Source organism: Synchiropus splendidus, chromosome 19, assembly GCF_027744825.2.
Source record: "Synchiropus splendidus isolate RoL2022-P1 chromosome 19, RoL_Sspl_1.0, whole genome shotgun sequence".
Taxonomy (NCBI): domain Eukaryota; kingdom Metazoa; phylum Chordata; class Actinopteri; order Syngnathiformes; family Callionymidae; genus Synchiropus; species Synchiropus splendidus.
Window position 1 is genome coordinate 5,600,962 of NC_071352.1, and position 26,510 is coordinate 5,627,471.

The following is a 26,510-nucleotide window of genomic DNA, read 5'->3' on the forward strand; positions in this document are numbered from 1 at the left end:
AAATAAACATAACAATATATTTCTATGTTTATGTTTTCAGCCAATGTTTTTTTTTTTATGCCAATGTAAGCTAGACCCATATAAGTCACTGGAAGAGTCTGATTTATGAAGCAGCCAGGATGAGCGTCAGTTTTGGTTCTCCCGACTGATGATGTTCTTGTTCCTGAGTTGTTCTATCTTCAGTCATGGTGACGCTACATCTGTGTGTCCTGTTGAAGAAAGACCACAACAACAAGTCAACTTTTGAGCTGACTGATGCATCTTTTCTTTCTCCAACATTTTGAATCCATCATGAACATCGCAAGAGAAACACTCATGGAGCTTCTGACTTTGATGATTATTGGTGTGAACAAGTTGGTGGAGAATGAGAGTGAAGATGTTTGACAGTGGCTGCTGGTCTGTGACTCCCCCTCTGGTGGTTTGTGGGTTTTTGTTCAGGTCTGCTGGTGTTTTGCGTTGTTGTGGGCCTCTGGCACAGTAATAGACGCCCGAGTCTCCAGGCTGCATGTTCTCTCCATTCAGTGTTTGTCTGTTGTTTGAAGAATCTGAATCAATGCTGAATTTGCTTTTCAGTGACTCTTTGTAGTTAGAGCTTGTAATTTGCTTCATCCCAATCCACTCCAGTGTTCCTTCTGCAGGCTGTCTGATCCAGGCTGTCCAGTAGCTTCCTATACTATAGGAGACCTGACAGGTGATGGTCAGACGCTGACCCGGCTGTAGGTTCACAGAGGGAGGCTGGGTGAGCTGCTCACACTGGACCCCTGTGGAGGAAACATGTTGGTTATGGAGTCAGAATGTCAGAGAGACTGTTGTTTCTCAAAGAGACTCACAGGATCCAGCTGTAAACAGCAGCAGCAGAGCAACAGAGAACATGGTGAAGGTGATCTGATGAGAGCTTCTGCTGCCTCCACAACATGACCCCCACCTTTTATAGCAGCTTCATTTGCATCATGACTAGTCAAGAGTCCATTCAGTCAAATAAGGACTTGGAAGTTTTTTTTCAAGATTCGACCTATCGCAGCCAGATTAGATTTCACTGATGCTATATTGAGTAACTTTTCGGCCGTGAGGTCTGTTGAGATCATGCTCACAAGGGGCAAATGAATTCAGATTTGTGTGGAGCACAATGTGTGCAGTTGTTAAAGTTAAACTTGAAGCTGTGAAATCTCTCTTAATTTGGGTAATAACACAATTTAATGAAAAACCTTTGCACACAAGAGCAGTTTTCCAGGTGGACGCGATATCGATATATGTTCCTTTGTGCTCCGTTCTTCAATTAATTAACTTTTTAAAAAAGATATCAAGATCAGATATCAAAGGAGAACTTCAGTCTGACATTGACACAAAACCTGAATGGTTTCATTCAGCTAGCAACCATCACAAGTAGCAAAGTTATCAGATGTGAAAGGCTTTTATTGAACTTCCTACTGGAGTTTGGAGTAGATGTTTGGCAACAGTGACAAGTGTGATAGTGAGGAAGGATAGTTGGCTCAGGTTCATTATTAATGTAGCTCATCAATACCACTTCATATTTATGTCTGTTTTCATGTGATGTTTTCACTATAAAATTTTGGGGTTCAAATTACATTGCAATAAATGCTAATATTTAGTGTTCATTCTTTTGAAGCATGGTTCAACAAGCCTCATGTTCAGAAGTGTAGTAATATTCCTGAATGGTTGAATTTAAAAACTGGAAACTCATGTATTATCTCTGTTTTGCTTTAGTGCTCCTGAGGGGCTGTCAAGGGGCCTCATATAGCCCTCAGGGTGCAACCATGAAGGTTTACACACTGTGGTCTCGAGCACAGAAATAAACTGCAGAGTCTTCTGCGGTCAGACGGTTGAGCTGCAGATACTGAGTGCTGCTCGGGACGTTTTCAGTCATGATGAAGCGACCCTCAAAGGTGCTGGCATATTCTGCTGAGTTACTTCCAGCATCCATCCTCCCAATCCACTCCAGACCTTCACCAGGCTTCTGTCTTATCCAGTGGATATAGGTGCTGGTCATATCAAACCCCGAGGTGACACAGGAGAGTTTGACTGTGTCTCCAGGTCTCTTCACCTCAGAGGAACTCTGGTCCAGTCTGATCTCAGACCAGACTCCTGGAATCAATAATCAGCATCAACAACAAGCAAGAAAAACAGAGGTGTGTTTGTCTCAATCAAGTCTCACCATGAAAACTAACTATGCAGATGAACCAGCAGAAGATCATGATTGCTCTCTGTCACATGAGTTTCAGGGACTCCTATATTCCCAGCTCACATTTCTGAACCAGAGTTTATGTCAGAGAAGGTTTGCATAGCCCTCCCTCTACAGGGAAATAGAGACATATTTACACATGACAGCCATGTTTGTGAGGACGACTCCGCCTCTCATCCACAGCCATGGAATCAGGTCTTTGTCTTTCACATTCATTTTTTCCATTTCATTTTCATCTTGCACTCAGTTAAACATTTTGAATACATTTGAGCATTTATTTTATTGAACTTGGAATTGGATTCAATTTTGATGATTCCATTTCATTTTCATTTAACGCTCAGTTAAACAACCATGAACATTTATTTTATTGAACTTGTAACATGGCATGTTTGTTCAGTTTTGCTTCTTCAGTGTATCTTTATTCAAGGACTTCGTGTCATGAAATTCATGGTCCAGTTTATCCATTTATTTGGTGACAAAGTTAGAGAGACAATTGAATCCAATAGTTTGATTGCTGTTGTAACTAGTGTCTGTAATGGATCTATTTCTTCCCTCCAACAGAGACGTGTGTGATATTTAACCCTTGAACAGACAAAATACTATATAATAATAATAAAATACAAAATACTATATAGCTGCACGCAAGGCTTTCAAGGTTTTCACATTTTTGATGTGTTTTCTGAGGATGACTTTGGATTGTTGGTTCCATGAAGCCGACACCTTTAAATGTCACTGGAACAGTTTGATTTATGAAGCAGCAGCATCTGTGTGTCTTGCTGAAGAATTCACTTTTCACTGGCATTTTCAATCCATCATGAACATCACAAGAGAAAGACTCATGGAGCTTCTGACTCTGTGATTATTATTCTTGTAAACAAGTTGGTGGAGAATGAGAGTGGAGATGTTTGACAGTGGCTGCTGGTCTGTGACTCCCCCTCTGGTGGTTTGTGGGTTTTTGTTCAGGTCTGCTGATGTTTTGTGTTGTTGTGGGTCTCTGGCACAGTAATAGACGGCCGAGTCTCCAGACTGCATGTTCTCTCCGGTCAGAGTCACTCTGTTGTTGGAGGAATCTACATCGATGCGGAATTTGCTTTTCAGTGACTCTTTGTAGTAAGCGTTTGAAGTAGATCTACTGCCGATCCACTCCAGTGTTCCTGCAGCAGGCTGTCTGATCCAGGCTGTGTAGTAGCTACTAACAGAATAGGAGACCTGACAGGTGATGGTCAGACGCTGACCCGGCTGTAGGTTCACAGAGGGAGGCTGGGTGAGCTGCTCACACTGGACCCCTGTGGAGGAAACATGTTGGTTATGGAGTCAGAATATCAGACAGACTGTTGTTTGTCAAAGAGACTCACAGGATCCAGCTGTAAACAGCAGCAGCAGAGCAACAGAGAACATGGTGAAGGTGATCTGATGAGAGCTTCTGCTGCCTCCACAACATGACCCCCACCTTTTATAGCAGCTTCATTTGCATCATGACTAGTCAAGAGTCCATTCATTCAAATAAGGACTTGGAAGTGTTTTTCAAGATTCGACTGATCGTAGCCTGATAAGATTTCACTGATGCTATATTGAGTAGCTTTTTGGCCGCGAGGTCTGTTGAGAAAATGCCAACATTAGCGCTTTGAATGAGATTCAGGCCGATTGGTCAGATGAACTGACCGAACACTTGAGTGAGAAGGAACTGGTCCTGCTCAGCACAGCAGCAGTTGACATCCAAACACTCTGTTCTCCCTGTTACAATGTGGCACAGAAGCTTTTCTGAGGTGGAGAAGACAGAGAAGACTTTCTTGTTCATGAAATAAACTGTGACAGAGTAACAGACGGAACTCTGTTTTATAGTCATTCATTCAAAATAATTCAAAGCCCAACATCACATTCAAATGTTTCTGGAGATTATTTTTGTCTGTTTTTAATGAATTAGTGATGTTGATGTTAACTTGTTTCTCTTCTCTGTTCCGTCTCAGCTTACACCAAAATTCTCACTTAAATTTTCACACACTGTAAAATATAATTATTAAATTGTCATTTAATGTGATATGAAACTTTTGTTTATGAGAAACTAACACAGCAAGTTTTAGTTTGGTTTTAATGCCACTGCCATTTTTCTATTTTGTGTTATTTATACTCCCAACACAGTCGTCTCAGTCAAGTATCACATGTCCTCAACTCTGGCCGTCCCTCGGAGCTGTGAGCAGCTGCAGCTCAACCACAGCAGGTTTTTGTACGAGCATGTATCACTGTGGCCCACCCATCCACGTATACACAGTGGTAGCTGTCCACACAAAAACCTGAGCCAATATAGAGCACACGATGGTGCCACCCCTGGTTTCTGTTTGGTTTTGTTCACATTGCATCTGTTTAACTTTTATAATCTTAAAACATCAGTAATTAATATTTTAGCTGTCAATCATTTGTCTTTTTAGTTGAATTTCTTTTCCCATTGGAAAATAAATGTCCATCCTCTGTGAACAATGAGGTGGAAACTGAATCTGACTTGAAGCTTGAAGCTGTGGAATCCCTCTTAGTTTGTGTAATAATACAATTTAATGAAAAACCTTTGAACACAAGAGCAGTTTTCCACCTTGACGTTATGTTGATGTATGTTCCTGTGTGCTCCGTCCTCGTTTCAATGAATTAACTTTTTAAAAATAGATATCAACAGAGAACTTCAGTCTGACAGTGACACAAACCTGAATGGTTTCATTCAGCTGGTCTCCATCACAAGTAGCAAAGTTATGAGATGTAAATGGCTTTTATTGAACATCCAGCAGGAGTTTGGAGTCGATGTTTGGCGACAGTGACCAGTGTGATAGTGAGGAAGGATAGTTGGCTCAGGTTCATTATTAATGTAACACATGAATATCACTTCATATTTGCATCTGTTTTCATGTCTAACATTTGGATTATGTAATTTGGGGGATTAAGAAGTGTCCAGATCCCAATTATTTCCGAACACGAGGACTTTAAATCACTGAAATGTCCGTTTCTATTGTATTATTGCGTCATTATGTCACTCCACACACACAAAGCAAATATATGTGTTGAACACTCATGTATTATCTCTGTTTTGCTGTAGTGCTCCTGAGGGGCTGTCAAGGAGCCTCATGTGGCCCTCAGGTTGCACCATGACCAGATCAGTGGTTCCTCCACTGCAGTGCTGGCAGCTATGACGGTTGTTGTGCAGCGTGTCCTGTGTTTTTACACACTCTGGTCTCGAGCACAGAAATAAACTGCAGAGTCTTCTGTGGTCAGACGGTTGAGCTGCAGATACTGAGTGCTGCTTGGGACGTCTTGAGTCATAATGAAGCGACCCTCAAAGGAGCTGGCATATTCTGCTGAGTTACTTCCAGCATTCATCCTCCCAATCCACTCCAGACCTTCACCAGGCTTCTGTCTTATCCAGTGCATGTAGTAGCTGGTCATATCAAACCCCGAGGTGACACAGGAGAGTTTGACTGTGTCTCCAGGTCTCCTCACCTCAGAGGAACTCTGGTCCAGTCTGATCTCAGACCAGACTCCTGGAATCAATAATCAGCATCAACAACAAGCAAGAAAAACAGAGGTGTGTTTGTCTCAATCAAGTCTCACCATGAAAACTAACTAAGCAGATGAACCAGCAGAAGATCATGATTGGTCACGTCGAAGATGTCGAATTCCACTTCAAAACCTCAGGTAAGTCATATGTCCTTCCGTTGATTCCCATGTGTGCAACACTGCAGTGTTAGAGGTACGTTTTTGGAGGAAACAGGTGGGCAATGCCTGCTGACTAACTTGCTGGCTCCGTTTTTCAAACTAGTTTGTGCGCCGCTACAATATGTTGGCTGGAGAGGGCAGTTGTCGAACGGATTGGTTTTCTAAACGGCATCTGCAGATCCCCAATCCAACTAATATGAAGTACTTCAGGGCATGACGCCACTTCCAGGGGTGCTGTATCTCTAAAACTGCAGTCTTGCACCCATTAGAATCAACGGAAGGAAAAATGACTAATCTGAGGTTTCGAAGTGCAATTCAACATCTTCGACGTGGCGCATGTACGGAGTCCCAGACCTGACATGGGATGTGCGCACTGATCTGTGAACTGGAATGTGGAATGTGGAATGTGGAACTGTGGAACTGTATATGGCCTTGTTATTTAGTTAGATATCATGGATAAAATAAATGCACAAGGGACACGAACCGGCAACCAAGTGAACCATGGGGACATGCTTTAACCGCTGTACTACAGTAAAGTCACGTGACCTGAGTTTCTACCACTGAGGAACGCTTAGACCGTCACCTTGGACATTGCTGAAGCCAGCATGCACGCCATGAATGGCGCCGTTCAAGAGTGGCCAGCGCCCAAGGAATCAGAGCCAAAAGACAGATTTGGGGCCCTGAATAGCATTGTCTCACTGGTTTCGTTGGATCGCTTTGCTTCACAGCATATGATATCTGATCAACAGAGGATCCAGACGAATGGCCAGAGCACTGGGTCCTTCTTAATCGATCCAACAAGTACATGTCAACTTAAACAGGTCTGGCACGTGAGCTAAGAAGGTGCGCTTGATTTGCACGTACTTGGCCACAATTCAGTACTTTGTTCCATCGAATTAGTATTTCGTGCGCACGTTTCACTTATTTCGTGGACATGATTTTTTTTTTTTTTTTGCCATGTCAGGTCTGGGGCTCTGTACACATGAGCTTCACTCAACACTGTCCCCCCCCCCTTTCCCTGATCATCCCCTCTGCCCCCTCCACGCACTCCACGCTAATACAGTCCCACCTTGAAGAGAACTCAAAAGATGCACATTGAAACAAAAATATTGCCTGAAATAAAGAATATAGGAATTGAAAAACAGAATATTGGCTGAAATATTTTTGTATTGAGGTGGAAAACTAGAAGGTTTTAAAAATAAACATAACAATATATTTCTATGTTTATGTTTTCAGCCAATGTTTTTTTTTTTATGCCAATGTAAGCTAGACCCATATAAGTCACTGGAAGAGTCTGATTTATGAAGCAGCCAGGATGAGCGTCAGTTTTGGTTCTCCCGACTGATGATGTTCTTGTTCCTGAGTTGTTCTATCTTCAGTCATGGTGACGCTACATCTGTGTGTCCTGTTGAAGAAAGACCACAACAACAAGTCAACTTTTGAGCTGACTGATGCATCTTTTCTTTCTCCAACATTTTGAATCCATCATGAACATCGCAAGAGAAACACTCATGGAGCTTCTGACTTTGATGATTATTGGTGTGAACAAGTTGGTGGAGAATGAGAGTGAAGATGTTTGACAGTGGCTGCTGGTCTGTGACTCCCCCTCTGGTGGTTTGTGGGTTTTTGTTCAGGTCTGCTGGTGTTTTGCGTTGTTGTGGGCCTCTGGCACAGTAATAGACGCCCGAGTCTCCAGGCTGCATGTTCTCTCCATTCAGTGTTTGTCTGTTGTTTGAAGAATCTGAATCAATGCTGAATTTGCTTTTCAGTGACTCTTTGTAGTTAGAGCTTGTAATTTGCTTCATCCCAATCCACTCCAGTGTTCCTTCTGCAGGCTGTCTGATCCAGGCTGTCCAGTAGCTTCCTATACTATAGGAGACCTGACAGGTGATGGTCAGACGCTGACCCGGCTGTAGGTTCACAGAGGGAGGCTGGGTGAGCTGCTCACACTGGACCCCTGTGGAGGAAACATGTTGGTTATGGAGTCAGAATGTCAGAGAGACTGTTGTTTCTCAAAGAGACTCACAGGATCCAGCTGTAAACAGCAGCAGCAGAGCAACAGAGAACATGGTGAAGGTGATCTGATGAGAGCTTCTGCTGCCTCCACAACATGACCCCCACCTTTTATAGCAGCTTCATTTGCATCATGACTAGTCAAGAGTCCATTCAGTCAAATAAGGACTTGGAAGTTTTTTTTCAAGATTCGACCTATCGCAGCCAGATTAGATTTCACTGATGCTATATTGAGTAACTTTTCGGCCGTGAGGTCTGTTGAGATCATGCTCACAAGGGGCAAATGAATTCAGATTTGTGTGGAGCACAATGTGTGCAGTTGTTAAAGTTAAACTTGAAGCTGTGAAATCTCTCTTAATTTGGGTAATAACACAATTTAATGAAAAACCTTTGCACACAAGAGCAGTTTTCCAGGTGGACGCGATATCGATATATGTTCCTTTGTGCTCCGTTCTTCAATTAATTAACTTTTTAAAAAAGATATCAAGATCAGATATCAAAGGAGAACTTCAGTCTGACATTGACACAAAACCTGAATGGTTTCATTCAGCTAGCAACCATCACAAGTAGCAAAGTTATCAGATGTGAAAGGCTTTTATTGAACTTCCTACTGGAGTTTGGAGTAGATGTTTGGCAACAGTGACAAGTGTGATAGTGAGGAAGGATAGTTGGCTCAGGTTCATTATTAATGTAGCTCATCAATACCACTTCATATTTATGTCTGTTTTCATGTGATGTTTTCACTATAAAATTTTGGGGTTCAAATTACATTGCAATAAATGCTAATATTTAGTGTTCATTCTTTTGAAGCATGGTTCAACAAGCCTCATGTTCAGAAGTGTAGTAATATTCCTGAATGGTTGAATTTAAAAACTGGAAACTCATGTATTATCTCTGTTTTGCTTTAGTGCTCCTGAGGGGCTGTCAAGGGGCCTCATATAGCCCTCAGGGTGCAACCATGAAGGTTTACACACTGTGGTCTCGAGCACAGAAATAAACTGCAGAGTCTTCTGCGGTCAGACGGTTGAGCTGCAGATACAGAGTGCTGCTCGGGACGTTTTCAGTCATGATGAAGCGACCCTCAAAGGTGCTGGCATATTCTGCTGAGTTACTTCCAGCATCCATCCTCCCAATCCACTCCAGACCTTCACCAGGCTTCTGTCTTATCCAGTGCATGTAGTAGCTGGTCATATCAAACCCCGAGGTGACACAGGAGAGTTTGACTGTGTCTCCAGGTCTCTTCACCTCAGAGGAACTCTGGTCCAGTCTGATCTCAGACCAGACTCCTGGAATCAATAATCAGCATCAACAACAAGCAAGAAAAACAGAGGTGTGTTTGTCTCAATCAAGTCTCACCATGAAAACTAACTAAGCAGATGAACCAGCAGAAGATCATGATTGCTCTCTGTCGCATGAGTTTCAGGGACTCCTATATTCCCAGCTCACATTTCTGAACCAGAGTTTATGTCAGAGAAGGTTTGCATAGCCCTCCCTCTACAGGGAAATAGAGACATATTTACACATGACAGCCATGTTTGTGAGGACGACTCCGCCTCTCATCCACAGCCATGGAATCAGGTCTTTGTCTTTCACATTCATTTTTTCCATTTCATTTTCATTTTGCACTCAGTTTATCATTTATTTTATTGAACTTGTAACATGACATGTTTGTTCAGTTTCACTTCTTCAGTGTATCTTTATTCAAGGACTTCATGTCATGAAAGTCATGATCCAGTTTATCAATTTTATTTGCCGACAAAGTTATAGAGACAAAGTTATTGTTTGGTTGCTGTTGTGGTGTCTGTAATGGATCTATCTTTTCCCTCCACCAGAGGCGTGTGTGATATTTAACCTGTGAACAAACAAAATATTCAGCTGCAGTCAAGCCGAGGAGGTTTTAGGATCTTTGATGTGTTTTCTGAGGATGACTTTGGATTGTTGGTTCCATGAGGCCGACACCATTAAATGTCACTGTAACAGTTTGATTGATGAAACAGCTTCATCTGTGTGTTGTTGGAAATACACCTCCTGTGTACCTCCGCACGTTCGTTTACTCATGAGAATGTCTACCAAAAATCCAACAAGTTATATCCAAGAAATGTATTCCCTGACAGAGAAGTCTAATACATAAGCAGAATTCTGGGTCAGCAACTACACCTGACTTAGCCTTAGCAGTAGTCCGGTAGAGCGACAAAAAAACAGCTGTGGCTTGACGCTTTATACACAAAAGTTTCTCTACATGGGCTCCCTCCTCGTCCGACTGGTCCTCCGCTGTTGACGCCAGTCCTGGTCACTGGTTCCCTCGTAACCATGGCAACAATCACAAAGCATGCACACCCGTTCCGGACCCAAGGGGCTCTTATCAGAATCAGCTCCTTCCAGCTCTGGAGAACATGGTACTTCCCAGCCTCCTTCGTCTGACCTTGGGCCCTCTAATAAGTTCCAATGTTTGTTCCTCCAGTGTGGCTCACTCCTGACTTCAAATTCTCACACGCACTCAGCCACACTCCGTCATTCAGCATTCCTGTGAATAACTTCTCCATAACTCTCCATCATGAACATCACAAGAGAAACACTCATGGAGCTTCTGACCATGTGATTATTATTGGCATGAACAAGTTGCTGGTGAATGAGAGTGGAGATGTTTGACAGTGGCTGCTGGTCTGTGACTCCCCCTCTGGTGGTTTGTGGGTTTTTGTTCAGGTCTGCCGGTGTTTTGTGTTGTTGTGCTCCTCTCGCACAGTAATAGACGGCCGAGTCTCCAGGCTGCATGTTCTCTCCGGTCAGAGTCACTCTGTTGTTGGAGGAATCTACATTCATGCGGAATTTGCTTCTCAGTGACTCTTTGGTGTAGGAGCTTGAAGTATATATACGACCAATCCACTCCAGTGTTCCTGCAGCAGGCTGTCTGATCCAGGCTGTGTAGTAGCTACTAACAGAATAGGAGACCTGACAGGTGATGGTCAGATGCTGACCCGGCTGTAGGTTCACAGAGGGAGGCTGGGTGAGCTGCTCACACTGGACCCCTGTGGAGGAAACATGTTGGTTATGGAGTCAGAATATCAGACAGACTGTTGTTTCTCAAAGAGACTCACAGGATCCAGCTGTAAACAGCAGCAGCAGAGCAACAGAGAACATGGTGAAGGTGATCTGATGAGAGCTTCTGCTGCCTCCACAACATGACCCCCACCTTTTATAGCAGCTTCATTTGCATCATGACTAGTCAAGAGTCCATTCATTCAAATAAGGACTTGGAAGTGTTTTTCAAGATTCGACTGATCGTAGCCAGATTAGATTTCACTGATGCTATATTGAGTAACTTTTTGGCCGTGAGGTCTGTTGAGAAAATGCCAACATTAGTGCTTTGAATGAGATTCAGGCCGATTGGTCAGATGAACTGACCGAACACTTGAGTGAGAAGGAACTGGTCCTGCTCAGCACAGCAGCAGTTGACATCCAAACACTCTCCTCTCCCTCTTACAATGTGGCACAGAAGCTTTTCTGAGGTGGAGAAGACACTTTCTTGTCCTTGAAATAAACTGTGACAGAGTAACAGACGGAACACTGTTTTATAGTGATTTCAAAGTAATTCAAAGCACAAAATCACATTAAAATGTTTCTGGAGATTATTTCGGTCTGTTTTTAATGAATTTGTGACGTTGGTGTTAATTTGTTTCTCTTCTCTGTACACCAAAAATCTCACTTAAATTTTCACACACTGTAAAATATAATTATGAAATGGTTGTTTCTTTTCAAATACTCTTTCTAAAACTGTTGTTATGTGAAATGAAACTATTGTTTACGAGACACAAACACAGTGTGTTTTAGTTTGGTTTTAAAGCAACTCTCATTTTTCTATTTTGTGTTATTTATACTCCCAACACAGTCGTCTCAGTCAAGTATCACATGTCCTCAACTCTGGCCGTCCCTCGAAGCTGTGAGCAGCTGCAGCTCAACCACAGCAGGTTTTTGTACGAGCATGTATCACTGTGGCCCATGTATACACAGTGGTAGCTGTCCACACAAAAACCTGAGCCAATATAGAGCACACAATGGTGCCACCCCTGGTTTCTGTTTGGTTTCCTTCACATTGCTTCTGTTTTACTTTTATAATCTTAAAGCATCAGGAATTAATATTTTAGCTGTCAGTCATTTGTCTTTATAGTTGAATTTCTTTTCCCATAAGAAATGTTTGTCCTCCGTGAACAATGAGCTGTGAACTGAACCTGAATAGATTTAAAAAGTGTAATTCAACAGTCTTTACTGTGCAAATGTAAAAGCAAAAATGTTTCGTCTGCAGATTTAAAACTGATTAGTGAAGAGTATTGTACAAGTAACTGACAGTGAACTGACATAAATAATTGGTATTTTATAGCTTTTTGGTATTTTTATGGGACAGATGTATTCATATTTGTGTGGACCACAATGTACGCAGTTGTTGAAGTCAAACTTGAATCTGTGGAATCCCTCTTAGTTTGTGTAATAATACAATTTAATGAAAAACCTTTGAACACAAGAGCAGTTTTCCAGCTTGACGTTATGTTGATGTATGTTCCTGTGTGCTGCGTCCTTGTTTCAATGAATTAACTTTTTAAAAATAGATATCAACAGAGAACTTCAGTCTGACAGTGACACAAACCTGAATGGTTTCATTCAGCTGGTCTCCATCACAAGTAGCAAAGTTACGAGATGTAAATGGCTGTTATTGAACATCCAGCAGGAGTTTGGAGTCGATGTTTGGCAACAGTGACAAGTGTGATAGTGAGGAAGGATAGTTGGCTCAGGTTCATTATTAATGTAGCACATGAATATCACTTCATATTTACGTCTGTTTTCATGTGTAACATTTTGATTATGTAATTTGGGGGATTAAATGACTCGTTAATAATTGCAGATATTGTTCAGCGTTCATAGTTTTCAAGCATGGTTGAACAATGATGTTGTTCAGAAGTGTCCAGATCCCAATTATTTCCGAACACGAGGACTTTAAATCACTGAAATGTCCGTTTCTATTGTATTATTGCGTCATTATGTCACTCCACACACACAAAGCAAATATATGTGTTGAACACTCATGTATTATCTCTGTTTTGCTGTAGTGCTCCTGAGGGGCTGTCAAGGGGCCTCATGTGGCCCTCAGGTTGCACCATGACCAGATCAGTGGTTCCTCCACTGCAGTGCTGGCAGCTGTGACAGTTGTTGTGCAGCGTGTCCTGTGTTTTTACACACTGTGGCGTCGAGCACAGAAATAAACTGCAGAGTCTTCTGCGGTCAGACGGTTGAGCTGCAGATACTGAGTGCTGCTCGGGACGTTTTCAGTCATGATGAAGCGACCCTCAAAGGTGCTGGCATATTCTGCTGAGTTACGTCCAGCATCCATCCACCCAATCCACTCCAGACCTTCACCAGGCTTCTGTCTTATCCAGTTCATGTAGTAGCTGGTCATATCAAACCCCGAGGTGACACAGGAGAGTTTGACTGTGTCTCCAGGTCTCTTCACCTCAGAGGAACTCTGGTCCAGTCTGATCTCAGACCAGACTCCTGGAATCAATAATCAGCATCAACAACAAGCAAGAAAAACAGAGGTGTGTTTGTCTCAATCAAGTCTCACCATGAAAACTAACTAAGCAGATGAACCAGCAGAAGATCATGATTGCTCTCTGTCGCATGAGTTTCAGGGACTCCTATATTCCCAGCTCACATTTCTGAACCAGAGTTTATGTCAGAGAAGGTTTGCATAGCCCTCCCTCTACAGGGAAATAGAGACATATTTACACATGACAGCCATGTTTGTGAGGACGACTCCGCCTCTCATCCACAGCCATGGAATCAGGTCTTTGTCTTTCACATTCATTTTTTCCATTTCATTTTCATTTTGCACTCAGTTTATCATTTATTTTATTGAACTTGTAACATGACATGTTTGTTCAGTTTCACTTCTTCAGTGTATCTTTATTCAAGGACTTCATGTCATGAAATTCATGATCCAGTTTATCAATTTTATTTGCCGACAAAGTTATAGAGACGAAGTTATTGTTTGGTTGCTGTTGTAACTATTGTCTGTAATGGATCTATCTTTTCCCTCCAACAGAGACGTGTGTAATATTTAACCCTTGAACAAACAAAATATTTAGCTGCAGTCAAGCCGAGGAGGTTTTAGGATCTTTGATGTGTTTTCTGAGGATGACTTTGGATTGTTGGTTCCATGAAGCTGACACCTTTAAATATGACTGTAAAAGTTTGATTGATGAAACAGCTTCATCTGTGTGTCCTGCTGAAGAAAGATTCCAACAAGAAGTCAACATATGAGCTGACTGAAGCTTCTCTCTTTTCTTTCTCTGACATTTTGAATCCATCATGAACATCACAAGAGAAAGACTCATGGAGCTTCTGACTCTGGGATTATTATTGTTGTGAACAAGTTTTTGGTGAATGAGAGTGGAGATGTTTGACAGTGGCTGCTGGTCTGTGACTCCCCCTCTGGTGGTTTGTGGGTTTTTGTTCAGGTCTGCTGGTGTTTTGTGTTGTTGTGGGTCTCTGGCACAGTAATAGACGGCCGAGTCTCCAGGCTGCATGTTCTCTCCGGTCAGAGTCACTCTGTTGTTGGAGGAATCTGAACTAATGCGAAATTTGCTCTTCAGTGACTCTTTGTAGTTAGAGCTTGAACCTGCATTCTCCCCGATCCACTCCAGTGTTCCTGCAGCAGGCTGTCTGATCCAGCCTGTCCACCAGCTACTAACAGAATAGGAGACCTGACAGGTGATGGTCAGACGCTGACCCGGCTGTAGGTTCACAGAGGGAGGCTGGGTGAGCTGCTGACACTGGACCCCTGTGGAGGAAACATGTTGGTTATGGAGTCAGAATATCAGAGAGACTGTTGTTTCTCAAAGAGACTCACAGGATCCAGCTGTAAACAGCAGCAGCAGAGCAACAGAGAACATGGTGAAGGTGATCTGATGAGAGCTTCTGCTGCCTCCACAACATGACCCCCACCTTTTATAGCAGCTTCATTTGCATGAAAGTGAACAGCAGCAAATGAAGTGATTTAGACAGACGGTGAAGGAAGATGTGCACGAGTTTCTCCAAGCCTCTTTGTTTTGTCTTGTCACATAAATTAATTCAAATTCCGCGAGTTAGTTTTACTCCATTGGGAGAGAATGTCTGGTGTGATTTTTGTTGTGATGATGTCATATACCTTGTGATGCATGTTTGTGTTCTCATTTGTTTCCATTGAAATCATTTATGAATTATAGACTACTATGATATGTTTTTCATTTTGACCTTATTATTTTTCTTATTTCTGCATATAATTAATTGGGTAAGTTATTTGTCATTTAATGGCTCCTTATTCACATTTCATACCTATTTTTCAAACATCCATAAAATATAATTATTCATCTTTTCAAAATATTACCATGCACTAATAAGGGGAAAGAATAATAATAAAATTTTACAAAAAAAAAACCTATAACAACAGCAAAAACAAAAGATTGTACTCTTAACCAAGTAATAAACTACACCAAGAAAAAAAAACTGGAACTGCACTTGAGTCCGATTCATATGTGTACTTCCAAGTGTGAATCTTTCACATAACATATAAAAGGATTACAAATTTGTTCAAATGTATTTTTTCCCCTCTTAGTGTATATGTAATTCTTTCTAATGGTAAACAAGACAGCAACATATGCAACCACGGCTTTATCTTTGGTCTTTCACATTTTTCCACATTACAGAAATAAATTTTTTTGCAACCAAAATACTAAGATCGATAAATGCACGCTCATATCATATTTATGTTTTTCTAGGTAAAGTCCTTTGATAAATAACTTGGGGTCTAATAAGATTTGTTTTTGTAGAATAATATATTTATGAATCAGTGGTCGTTTTTTTATTGAGAAAAAAAACTAATCTCATTATGTTTCTGCTATATCTCGATATATGACACACAGGGGTCCATATGGAAGCAACTGTCTTCAACCTCTTTTATGAAAGTTCCCACCCTGGACGTCTGCAAAGGTTTCAGATTCAGGTGGTCAAAGAATACTGCATCTGACACACACAAAACAGATTCGGTCGCGGTTGATTCCGTCTTAAAACAACACCTGAGAAAGACCGGTCATCTGGCTCGGTGAAATTAATGATTACTTCTTGGGCAATATGCTTCGTGTTCCGAATGTCTCGCTCAGACCGCTGGTTCCTGCTGTTTCACTTTCATGAGCACCAGAAAACTCTGTGCTCCGTCAAGTGCTGGTGTTTTAAATATTGTATTTAATTTGTGGCGTTGATGCCTTTTAATGTGCATGTGCTGCAGGACGCAAACTTTACATGACAGACTGAAAAAAAACCTCAACATTAGACATGCTATTGCCAGGTGAGTTGGCAGGGAGGGAAGCAGGAGCGACGCATCACGACCCGCGGGCGGTGCTTCATCAGAGCGCCGGCTGTCACATGTGATCAGATTTTGTGATCGGCAGTGACAGGCAGTGATTGGTGAATGCTGATCAGAGGTCAGCCTTTCATTATCGGTGGCCGATCGATTGGAGCATCCCTTGTAAAAATCCACATATTAGCCTTCAGACAGCGAGAAAAAAGTTGCGGCATATAGTCCGGAAAATACGTTACATCTTTCTGCTCATCATCCAACTGTTTAAATCTGAAGTACAGTGGTACCTCGGTTCTCGACCACAGTCCGTTCCAGACGGCCGTTTGAGAAGCGATTTGTTTGAAATCTGAGTCGATTTTTCCCATTACAATGAATGGAAAAAGAAATAATGCATTCCAAGCCTTAAAATAGGCTTTTGTAGGAGTGAATGTAGAGCAGGGGTGGGCAATTAATTTTTATCAGGGGCCGCATGAGAAACCTGAATTGTGTCAGAGGGCCACCAACTTTCTTTCATTGTAAAATGCTCAAATTAAATATTTTGAATAGCTGATACTGATAATCAGAAGAATATAGCACTCTGTAAATATTTATATTAGGTTATGTGAAATTGTGGTGTATTGGTTAAATAAGAAAAACAATCATTGAACCAGTGCAATTTATTTTTAACTTGTTAATTTCCACCAACAATAACTTGTAATGTTCTCCACCTCATGTTACCTCTTCAGTGAGAATAATCCAGTCTGTTCTGGGCTTGAACAAGGGCATTGAAATCTGGCGGAATGTCTGAAGTGGCTATGCGAAGGACAGCTGAGAGGTGGTCATCAGTCATAGAGGATCTATGTTTGGATTTGTTAAACTTCATAACTGAGAATGTCTGTTCACAATGATAGGTAGATCCAAAGAGGACTAGGATCCTCTGAGCATGCTTCCTCAGGTGTGGAAAGTTCTCCTCTTTGAGGGAGGAGTAAAAATCCAGCAGTGAGACTGACTTGAAGTGATCTGCCAGAAGTGTGTCAGACTGCAGATCTATGAGTTCCATCTGAACTTCACTTGGCGCATCATCCACACTGCAGTTGAAGGGAGAAGAGACCATGTGCATTTCACTCTCAAGAGTTTTGAAATCTTGAAATCGCCTTGAAAACTCTGCATGCAATGTTTCTAACATGGTTGAGTACTTTTGGAGGTGATCGCCTGATCTTTTGGCTTCCTTAAGTGTTGGCAAGTGGGTCAGAATGTTGTCCTTCACTTGGCTTGAGAGAAGCTGCAGTTTTCTCATAAAAGCCTTCACTGCACTGTACATCTCATGCACAAAAAGGCCCTTGCTCTGCAGTTTCATCCACAGTGAATCCGAGGTCTGCCAACCAGTCTTCATCTGAAAGTTCTGAGACGTCATGACCTTTCTGAACACAGAACTCCTGAATCTGGTCTCTCAGGTCCCAGACACTTTTCAGAATTTTGCCAAGGCTGAGCCACCTAACAGTGCAGTGATAGCTTATGTCACCATGTTCAGCCTCATTTTCCTCCAACAAAGCAACAAACTGTCTGTGATTTAAAGCTCTCGCTTTGATGAAGTTAACTATTTTAGTGACAGAATCAACAACATGTTTCATTTTTAACACTGTCTTACACAACACTTCCTGATGTATGATACAATGCAAAAATGTCAATTTCTGATCAGGGTTCATTTCTGTCACTTTATCCTGCATTCTCTTTAAAAGTCCAACATTTTTCCCGGTCAGATTTGGACAACCATCTGTTGTCACACCTGCAAGCTTGTCCCATTTCAGTCCTAACATGTCCATACATGCATTTACCTCTCTGAACAAGTCATTACCTGTGGTTGTCCCTTTTATTGACTGCATGGCTGCCAACTCCTCCGTGATTTGAAAGTCTGCGGTTATCCCACGTAAGAAGATGAGCAGCTGGGCGGTGTCACGTACATCGCAGCTCTCATCCAAAGCCAGAGAAAAAAAGTCAAAGTCGGCCGCTCTTTTCTTCAGCTCTAAATTTCCCGCGATGTCCTCAATCCGCCTCGTTACAGTGCGTCGGGAGAGTGAAACGTTCTCAAACGCGCCCTTTTTTTCTGGGCACATCAGCTCAGCAGAGTCCAATAAACACTCCTTAATAAACTCTCCGTCGGAAAATGCCTTACTTTTTCTGGCGATTTTATGAGAAATTACATAACTTGTCCTGACGGCTGCATCTCTGGAAGTGTGAAGTTTAGTGTAAAATCCTTGTTGGGTTTGTAGTTTTGCAAGCAATGCATCAGACTCCCTTGCACGCTCTTCACCAGACAGGTTTCTGTATTTATCTTCATGCTTGGTCGTGTAGTGGCGATTCAAATTATATTCTTTAAACACAGCAACCTGTGTACCACAGACTAAGCACACTGCTTTACCTTTAATTTCTGTAAAGAAATATTTGGCAGTCCATGTCTTGTTGAAAATACGGCATTCGTTATCAACTTTTCTTTTCTTGGGGTGTGCCGACATCTTGAGGGTACCCTGGCGAACAGTATCACCTTCACTCACTCAGGTGTATACGCGCGTGAAGGCGCTACGTCTACGACGTGTATATGTAGTCAAAATAAAATTTCAAAATAAAAGTTTTAAAAAAATTGTTTAATTTATGGTGTTTATGATTGGTCTTACGCGGGCCGGACAGGGACGTACAAAGGGCCGGATGTGGCCCGCGGGCCGTAATTTGCCCAGGTCTGCAGTAGAAGGAAAGGCATGAAACATCTGATGCCCCTCTGACAGAGTCAAACACAGGTTTTTGAAATTCTTTGGCTGCCTTGTGCATCTTTTGAAGTAACTATGTTTGCTCTCGAAACGCATAGTCCATAACCTAACCAGTGGGCCAAATTTCAGGATCAGTCCTTGATAATGGCGCAAATAATGGTGTTTGGGTCTCAAATTGATGTCTGGAAATAGAATCTTCCTGGTTTCCAAACATTCTTGGATAAGAACTTCAAGGTAAGCGGCCTGAGCCTTGGAAATTTGCTGAGCACAAATCAGGTCAACAATGTCCTTAAGCTGCAAAATCAACTGCCATACATCCTCTTGGGGCTCCTGCACTTTTTCACCAATTAAAAAAAAAAAGAGTAAAAAGATTTACCTCACAAGGTTTGGAGCCAGCATCTGTTGCTTTGCACTTGAACTGCTTGATTCGCCTGTTCAAAATTGTGTACGTGAACCATCTCTTCCTTTTGATGAAGTATTTGAGGTAAAGGACAACATCATATGAGAGGACACCCTCAAATATGTCAAGACCAAGACAGGGGGGCATGCCAGGTGAAGAAATGTCAAGAGTATTAAATACTGACCTAAACTTCATCCCTTGTACTTGTGGAGCTTCCTCTGTCTCAAGCTGTTCAATGGCAGATCTGTATGTTTCTGGAGTCCGCTCCAGTCCACAGATGTTAGGATCAGCACCCTGAAATTCAGTTCGAGAAATTATACAATATCTGCAGAAGTACTCAGATGAACTAAACATTTCTGTATCAACCACCAATGGTGTGAAGAACCTAGGTTGTCCCCAACAATGCAGTAGAGAGCTCCCTTTACAACAAGTTTGTCTCCCACTGTTATCCCATTATCCTCCAGTTCTTTTAGATCAGCAAGCAGTTCAGAAAAGACATCAACATTTGATCGTACATGGGGGGGGTACGATCAAATGTTGAGGTCTTTTCTGAACTGGGATGCATACTTCGAATGCATCCTGGTATATCACCAGCTTCAGACAACTTGGGTTTTCCTGAAAAAATGTGTTTGACACAAACACTTTACTATCACAACTGTCAGCAAGAACATCTGTTTTAGAAACATTAATATGATCCACTGGCATAAGGCTCTGCCAAAAACCTGACACCTGCATACCTATACAGGAATATAATAGGCAGGCCTCTCTGTCCTGTTCTCATCTCTGCCCAACACAATTCTTTGGGGATCCACATATTTAAACATATCTTTAAAGCACCGAGTTCGTGAGTATGCAGTTCTCATAGGCCCTGTGTGGCAAGCTGTAAATAGGTCTGATTGTTTCATGGTTTCACTGATTGTTACAATGTCAGCATCTGAAATTGAAATATCTTTTAGAAGCAAGTCTAGGCGATTCAAAGTATAGGTCTGTCCCAACTCATAGATATTCTGTATTTCTTCAACAATGTTTTGAATGGTAGACACTGGAAGAAGTTGCTGTCCCTGTAGTTTCATGTAAAACATACATATATTTCTTAGATACAGGTCACTGAAATTAGACCCATCCCCTAGAGTTTCCACTATATCGGAAAAACTAGCAGGTTCCTCTACTGAAGCAGTTAGACTGTCACATTGTGTATAGTGGACTGAAGCACCACTCACATTTTCTGACCAATGTCTTTTGCTTTCTGGACATGTGAGAGGTAAAAGACGATTTACCAGTGAAAACACTTTTGCATCCTCTCACTGGACAAGCTACCTGACGCCCTTCCGTGATGTGTTCTTTTAAGTGAGCAATCAGCTGGTTCCCTCACACTCATGGTCACAAAGTGAAACGGTGCATTTTAATGGCGTTTTCATCACATCCTGAAAAACGTTAACGGATAGCGTGCTGTTGTGGTGGCGATAGAAGTGCGACTTTAAAGCTGTATAGCTTGAAAATACATGATTACAACTTACAACTTACAATTATTGGTTCATTGCGACGCAATTTGCAATGCAAAACATATGTTTTTACAGACTGAACGTTTTCCCCACATACGTTGCAAGAATACATTTTCTTAGCTATTAAAATTTACAGTGTTCCACGACCGGGACGAAAACCACACTGTTCCTCCTGGATCTGAGGTTCGACTATTGGCCGAAGTCTCCTCTCTAGTACCCTGGAATAGACCTTTCCAGGGAGGCTGAGGAGTGTGATCCCCCTATAGTTGGAACACACCCTCCGGTCCCCCTTCTTAAACAGGGGGACCACCACCCCGGTCTGCCAATCCAGAGGCACTGACCTCGACTGCCACGCGATGTTGCAGAGACGTGTCAGCCACGACAGCCCTACAACATCCAGGGATTTCAGATACTCCGGACGGATCTCATCCACTCCCGGGGCCCTACCACCGAGGAGCTTACGAACAACCTCGGTGACTTCGGCCCGGGTGATGAGAGAGCCGTCCGAGTCCTCAGTCCCCGCTTCCTGAGTGGAAGACGTGACGACGGGATTGAGGAGACCCTCGAAGTATTCTTTCCACCGCCCGACAACATCACCAGTCGAGGTCAGCAGTCTCCCACCCTCGCTGTAAACAGCACTGGTGAGGCACTGTTTCCCCCTCCTGAGGCGACGGACGGTTTGCCAGAATTTCTTCGAGGCCGACCAATAGTCCTCCTCCATGGCCTCTCCGAACTCCTCCCAGACCCGAGTTTTTGCCTCCAAGACTGCACGGGAAGCGGCACGCCTGGCCTGCCGGTACACGTCAGCTGCCTCAGGAGTCCCACAGGCCATCAAGACCCGATAGGACTCCTTCTTCAGCCTGACGGCATCCCTTACTTTCGGTGTCCACCACCGGGTTCGGGGATTGCCGCCGCGACAGGCACCGGAGACCTTGCGACCACAACTGCGTGCAGCCGCACTGACAATGGAGGAGGAGAACATGGCCCACTCAGACTCCATGTCACCTACCTCCCTCGGGATCTGGGAGAAACTCTCCCGAAGGTGGGAGTTAAAGACCCCACTGACAGTGGGTTCCGCCAGGCGTTCCCAGCAGACCCTCACAATACGTTTGGGCCTGCCCGGTCTGACCGGCTTCCTCCCCTGCCAGCGGATCGCACTCACCACCAGGTGGTGATCGGTTGACAGCTCTGCCCCTCTCTTCACCCGAGTGTCCGAGACACGTGGCCGAAGGTCAGATGACACGATCACAAAGTCTATCATAGACCTCCGGCCAAGGGTGTCCTGGTGCCATGAGCACTTATGGACACCCTTGTGCTCAAACATGGTGTTCGTTATGGACAAACTGTGGGTGGCACAGAAGTCCAGTAATAGAACACCGCTCAGGTTCAGATCGGGTAGGCCGATCTGAACCTGATGCAATGCGAACCATGCTCCGGAGCAGGAGCATGGTTCGCATTGCCGGCAGGAAATCAGACCTGTTCCCGGTGCATGTTGGTCTCCGCCAGGGCTGCCCTTTGTCACCGGTTCTGTTCATCACTTTTATGGACAGAATTTCTAGGCGTAGCCAGGGGTCGGAGGGGATCCGGTTCGGGGACCACGGAATTTCATCTCTGCTATTTGCGGACGATGTTGTTCTGCTGGCCTCATCGGACCGGGACCTTCAGCATGCACTGGGTCGGTTTGCAGCCGAGTGTGAAGCGGCCGGGATGAGGATCAGTACCTCCAAGTCTGAGGCCATGGTTCTCGACCGGAACACGGTGGTTTGCTCTCTCCAGGTTGGTGGAGAGTTCTTGCCTCAAGTGGCGGAGTTTAAGTATCTCGGGGTCTTGTTCTCAAGTGAGGGAAAAAGGGAGCGTGAGATTGATAGACGGGTTGGTGCAGCGGCAGCAGTGATGCGGTCGCTGTATCGGACCGTCGTGGTGAAGAGAGAGCTGAGTCACAAGACGAAGCTCTCGATTTACCGATCGATCTACGTTCCCACCCTCACCTATGGTCACGAGCTTTGGGTAGTGACCGAAAGGATGAGATCGCGGATACAAGCGGCTGAGATGAGTTTCCTCCGCAGGGTGGCTGGGCGCACCCTTAGAGATTATAGGGTGAGGAGTTCGGTCATCCGGGAGGAGCTCGGGGTGGAGCCGCTGCTCCTCCACATCGAGAGGAGCCAGCTGAGGTGGCTCGGGCATCTGATCCGGATGCCCCCTGGACGCCTCCCTGGGGAGGTGTTCCGGGCATGTCCTACCGGGAGGAGACCCCGGGGAAGACCCAGGACTCGCTGGAGAGATTATGTCTCCGGTCTGGCCTGGGAACGCCTTGGGATCCCCCGGGAGGAGCTGGAGGAGGTTTGTGCGGACCGGGAAGTTTGGGCTTCCTTGCTCCGAATGCTGCCTCCGCGACCCGACCCCGGATAAGCGGCAGAAGAAGGTGAAGGTGAAGGTGAAGGTGAAGGTGAATTAAAATTTACGACGTTAACAATGCATTTTCTTTGCTGGTAAAATTTACGACGTTAACAATGCTTTTTCTTTGCTGGTAAAATTTACGACGGTAACAATGGATTTTCTTTGCTGGTAAAATTTACGACGGTAACAATGTGCAGCAAACACGAGCGATTCGCTAGGCTAACCAGAAGCTTATTTCAGCACACTGTCGACCGATCCTGCTTTAGCCCGCCGCTTCCAAAAACAGTCAAACCAGTTCCAATACACTGTCCTCCCAAACACATCTAAACATGTATAAGTTTAGTAAGTTAGCCGTAAAGCTATGGGGTTATTAGCACCGTTTTCATGCTAGCTGTCTGCAGTGCCACTCTCGCCATGGGATGAACTTTTTTGATGAATGCTACTTAGCAAGGAAACTGAGGAGAGGTTCAGTTTCTGGCTGTGGCAAACTCCAAAAATCCTGACCACTGATGAAGCTCCTCTCTTCCACCAGTCCGGAGGTTGTTGGAGGCAAAGTTAACAACGAACGTGGTAACTTGACATTCACGGTCTCTGGTTAAAGGAGTGGGAGTCCGATACTGTTCGCTGATTGGTCAATTTCAATAAAGCGCGTTGTTAATGTCAAACCAAAAGATCATAAGAAATAAAACGTAATGTTTCAAGATGCTTTTAAAATGAGTTTAGATGCTACTTGAAGCAATTTGATGTTTGAATTCAATCATTCAACCGTTTTTTTTTCTTCTTCTACAAACTAAAATGGATAGCTTGGAACCTTCTGCAGGCCTATACGTTGTTTTAATTTATTTTAAATCTTAATTTAAAAAGCTAACACTACTGCAAGTGCCTGTTTGTTTCCTCCTGGTAGCCTTTAACTTTGCAGAATGTTACAGTTTTATATTGTTTTTTTAACGGTATTTTTTCATTTTCAAAAAAAAAAATCTTTGTTTACTACTGAATACAACCATAAGAATTAAAGTCATGTAAAGTTAATTGATTTCCAGTACTTTCTTGTATTTTCTACATTCATATACAGTTTTACATTTTATGGCCTTCGACTGTTGTGATTTGACTGTTTTTGACTGTAATTTCTACTTACTTTTTTACAGTGTACTGTGAAATTAAACTATTGTTTATGAGACACAAACACAGTCCGTTTTAGTTTGGTTTTAAAGCAGCTGTCATTTTTCTATTTTGTGTTATTTATACTCCCAGCACAGTCGTCTCAGTCAAGTATCACATGTCCTCAACTCTGGCCGTCCCTCGGAGCTGTGAGCAGCTGCAGCTCAACCACAGCAGGTTTTTGTACGAGCATGTATCACTGTGGCCCACCCATCCACCCATGTATACACAGTGGTAGCTGTCCACACAAAAACCAATATAGAGCACACAATGGTGCCACCCCTGGTTTCTGTTTGGTTTTGTTAACATTGCTTCTCTTTTAATTTTATAATCTTAAAACATCAGGAATTTATATTTTAGCTGTCAATAATTTGTCTTTGGATTTGAATTACTTTTCCCATTAGAAACTAAATGTCCATCCTCCATGAACGAAACTGAGCCTGAATAGATTTAAAAAGTGTTTAATTCAACAGTCTTTACTGTGCAAATATAAAAGCAAAAATGTTTAGTCTGCAAGTGAAAAAAAGTGATTAGTGTAGAGTGTTGTACAAGTAGCTGACAGTGAACTCACATACATAATTGGTATTTTATAGCTTTTTGGTATTTTTATGGGACAAATGAATTCATATTTGTGTGAAGCACAATGTACGCACAAGAGCAGTTTTCCAGCTTGACGTTATGTCAATGTATGTTCCTGTGTGCTCCGTCCTTGTTTCAATGAATTAACTTTTTAAAAATAGATATCAACAGAGAACTTCAGTCTGACAGTGACACAAACCTGAATGGTTTCATTCAGCTGGTCTCCATCACAAGTAGCAAAGTTATGAGATGTAAAAGGCTTTTATTGAACATCCAGCAGGAGTTTGGAGTCGATGTTTGGCAACAGTGTGATGGTGAGGAACAGCCCAGGAATCAGGTCTTTGTGTATCTAATTCAACTTTGATGATTCCGTTTCATTTTCAGTTTTTTTGCACTCAGTTAAACAGTTGGAATGCATTTGAGCAATTATTTTACTGAACTTGTAACTTGACATGATTATTCACTTTCACATGAGAATCATGGTCAAGTTTATCCATTATAGAGACGATTTAATCCAATAGTTTGGCTGCTGTTGTAACTAGTGTATGTAATGGATCTGTCTTTTCCCTCCAACAGAGACGTGTGTAATATTTAACCCTTGAGCAAACAAAATATTCCGCTGCAGTCAAGGTGAGGAGGTTTGAGGATCTTTGTTTTCTGAGGATGACTTTGGATTGTTGGTTCCATGAGGCCGACACCTTTAAATGTCACTGGAACTGTTTGATTTATGAGGCAGCTTCATCTGTGTGTCCTGCTGAAGAAAGATTCCAACAAGAAGTCAACATATGAGCTGACTGAAGCGTCTTTTCTTTCTCTGACATTTTGAATCCACCATGAACATCACATGAGAAACACTCATGGAGCTTCTGACCATGTGATTATTATTGGTGTGAACAAGTTGTTGGTGAATGAGAGTGGAGATGTTTGACAGTGGCTGCTGGTCTGTGACTCCCCCTCTGGTGGTTTGTGGGTTTTTGTTCAGGTCTGCTGATGTTTTGTGTTGTTGTGCTAATCTGGCACAGTAATAGACGGCCGAGTCTCCAGGCTGCATGTTCTCTCCGGTCAGAGTCACTCTGTTGTTGGAGGAATCATCATCAATTCTGAATTTGCTTTTCAGTGACTCTTTGTAGTAAGTGCTTGACGTATATTTATGTCCGATCCACTCCAGTGTTCCTGCAGCAGGCTGTCTGATCCAGCCTGTCCAATAGCTACTAACAGAATAGGAGACCTGACAGGTGATGGTCAGATGCTGACCCGGCTGTAGGTTCACAGAGGGAGGCTGGGTGAGCTGCTCACACTGGACCCCTGTGGAGGAAACATGTTGGTTATGGAGTCAGAATATCAGACAGACTGTTGTTTCTCAAAGAGACTCACAGGATCCAGCTGTAAACAGCAGCAGCAGAGCAACAGAGAACATGGTGAAGGTGATCTGATGAGAGCT

The 26,510-nt window shown here is 43.0% G+C and overlaps 3 protein-coding genes and 2 gene segments (V, D, J or C); 1 reads left to right on the top strand and 4 right to left on the bottom strand.

The window, feature by feature from the left end:
• sez6l2 (seizure related 6 homolog (mouse)-like 2) overlaps positions 1-26,510 on the top strand; it is a 118,823-nt gene that overhangs the window by 41,826 nt on the left and 50,487 nt on the right. The window lies entirely within an intron of this gene.
• Positions 1,784-2,213, bottom strand: LOC128751370 (Ig heavy chain V region 1-72-like). The segment is given in 2 exon segments: positions 1,784-2,103; positions 2,174-2,213. Coding segments are annotated over 2 exon segments (360 nt in total).
• LOC128751371 (uncharacterized) lies at positions 13,131-14,850 on the bottom strand. The gene is made up of 3 exons (XM_053852337.1): positions 14,808-14,850; positions 14,289-14,738; positions 13,131-13,450 (listed from the first exon to the last, which is right to left on the bottom strand). The coding sequence occupies exons 1-3, from the start codon at positions 14,848-14,850 to the stop codon at positions 13,131-13,133; spliced, it is 813 nt and encodes a 270-aa protein (XP_053708312.1).
• LOC128751373 (general transcription factor II-I repeat domain-containing protein 2A-like) lies at positions 17,014-18,385 on the bottom strand. Its single transcript, XM_053852338.1, is given in 2 exon segments — positions 17,014-17,626; positions 17,628-18,385. Coding segments are annotated over 2 exon segments (1,371 nt in total).
• Positions 18,940-26,498, bottom strand: LOC128751374 (immunoglobulin heavy variable 4-38-2-like). The segment is given in 3 exon segments: positions 18,940-19,005; positions 26,079-26,374; positions 26,444-26,498. Coding segments are annotated over 3 exon segments (405 nt in total).

Bases quoted from the DNA above. Each gene is read 5' to 3' on its own strand.
- LOC128751371 (XM_053852337.1), bottom strand. From the start codon at position 14,850: ATGTTCTCTGTTGCTCTGCTGCTGCTGTTTACAGCTGGATCCT. The intron at 14,739-14,807 runs GTGAGTCTCTTT...TTTCCTCCACAG, and splicing joins GCTGTTTACAGCTGGATCCT to GGGTCCAGTGTCAGCAGCTC. The intron at 13,451-14,288 runs GTCTTTCTCTTG...TATTGATTCCAG, and splicing joins CAGAGTCAGAAGCTCCATGA to GAGTCTGGTCTGAGATCAGA.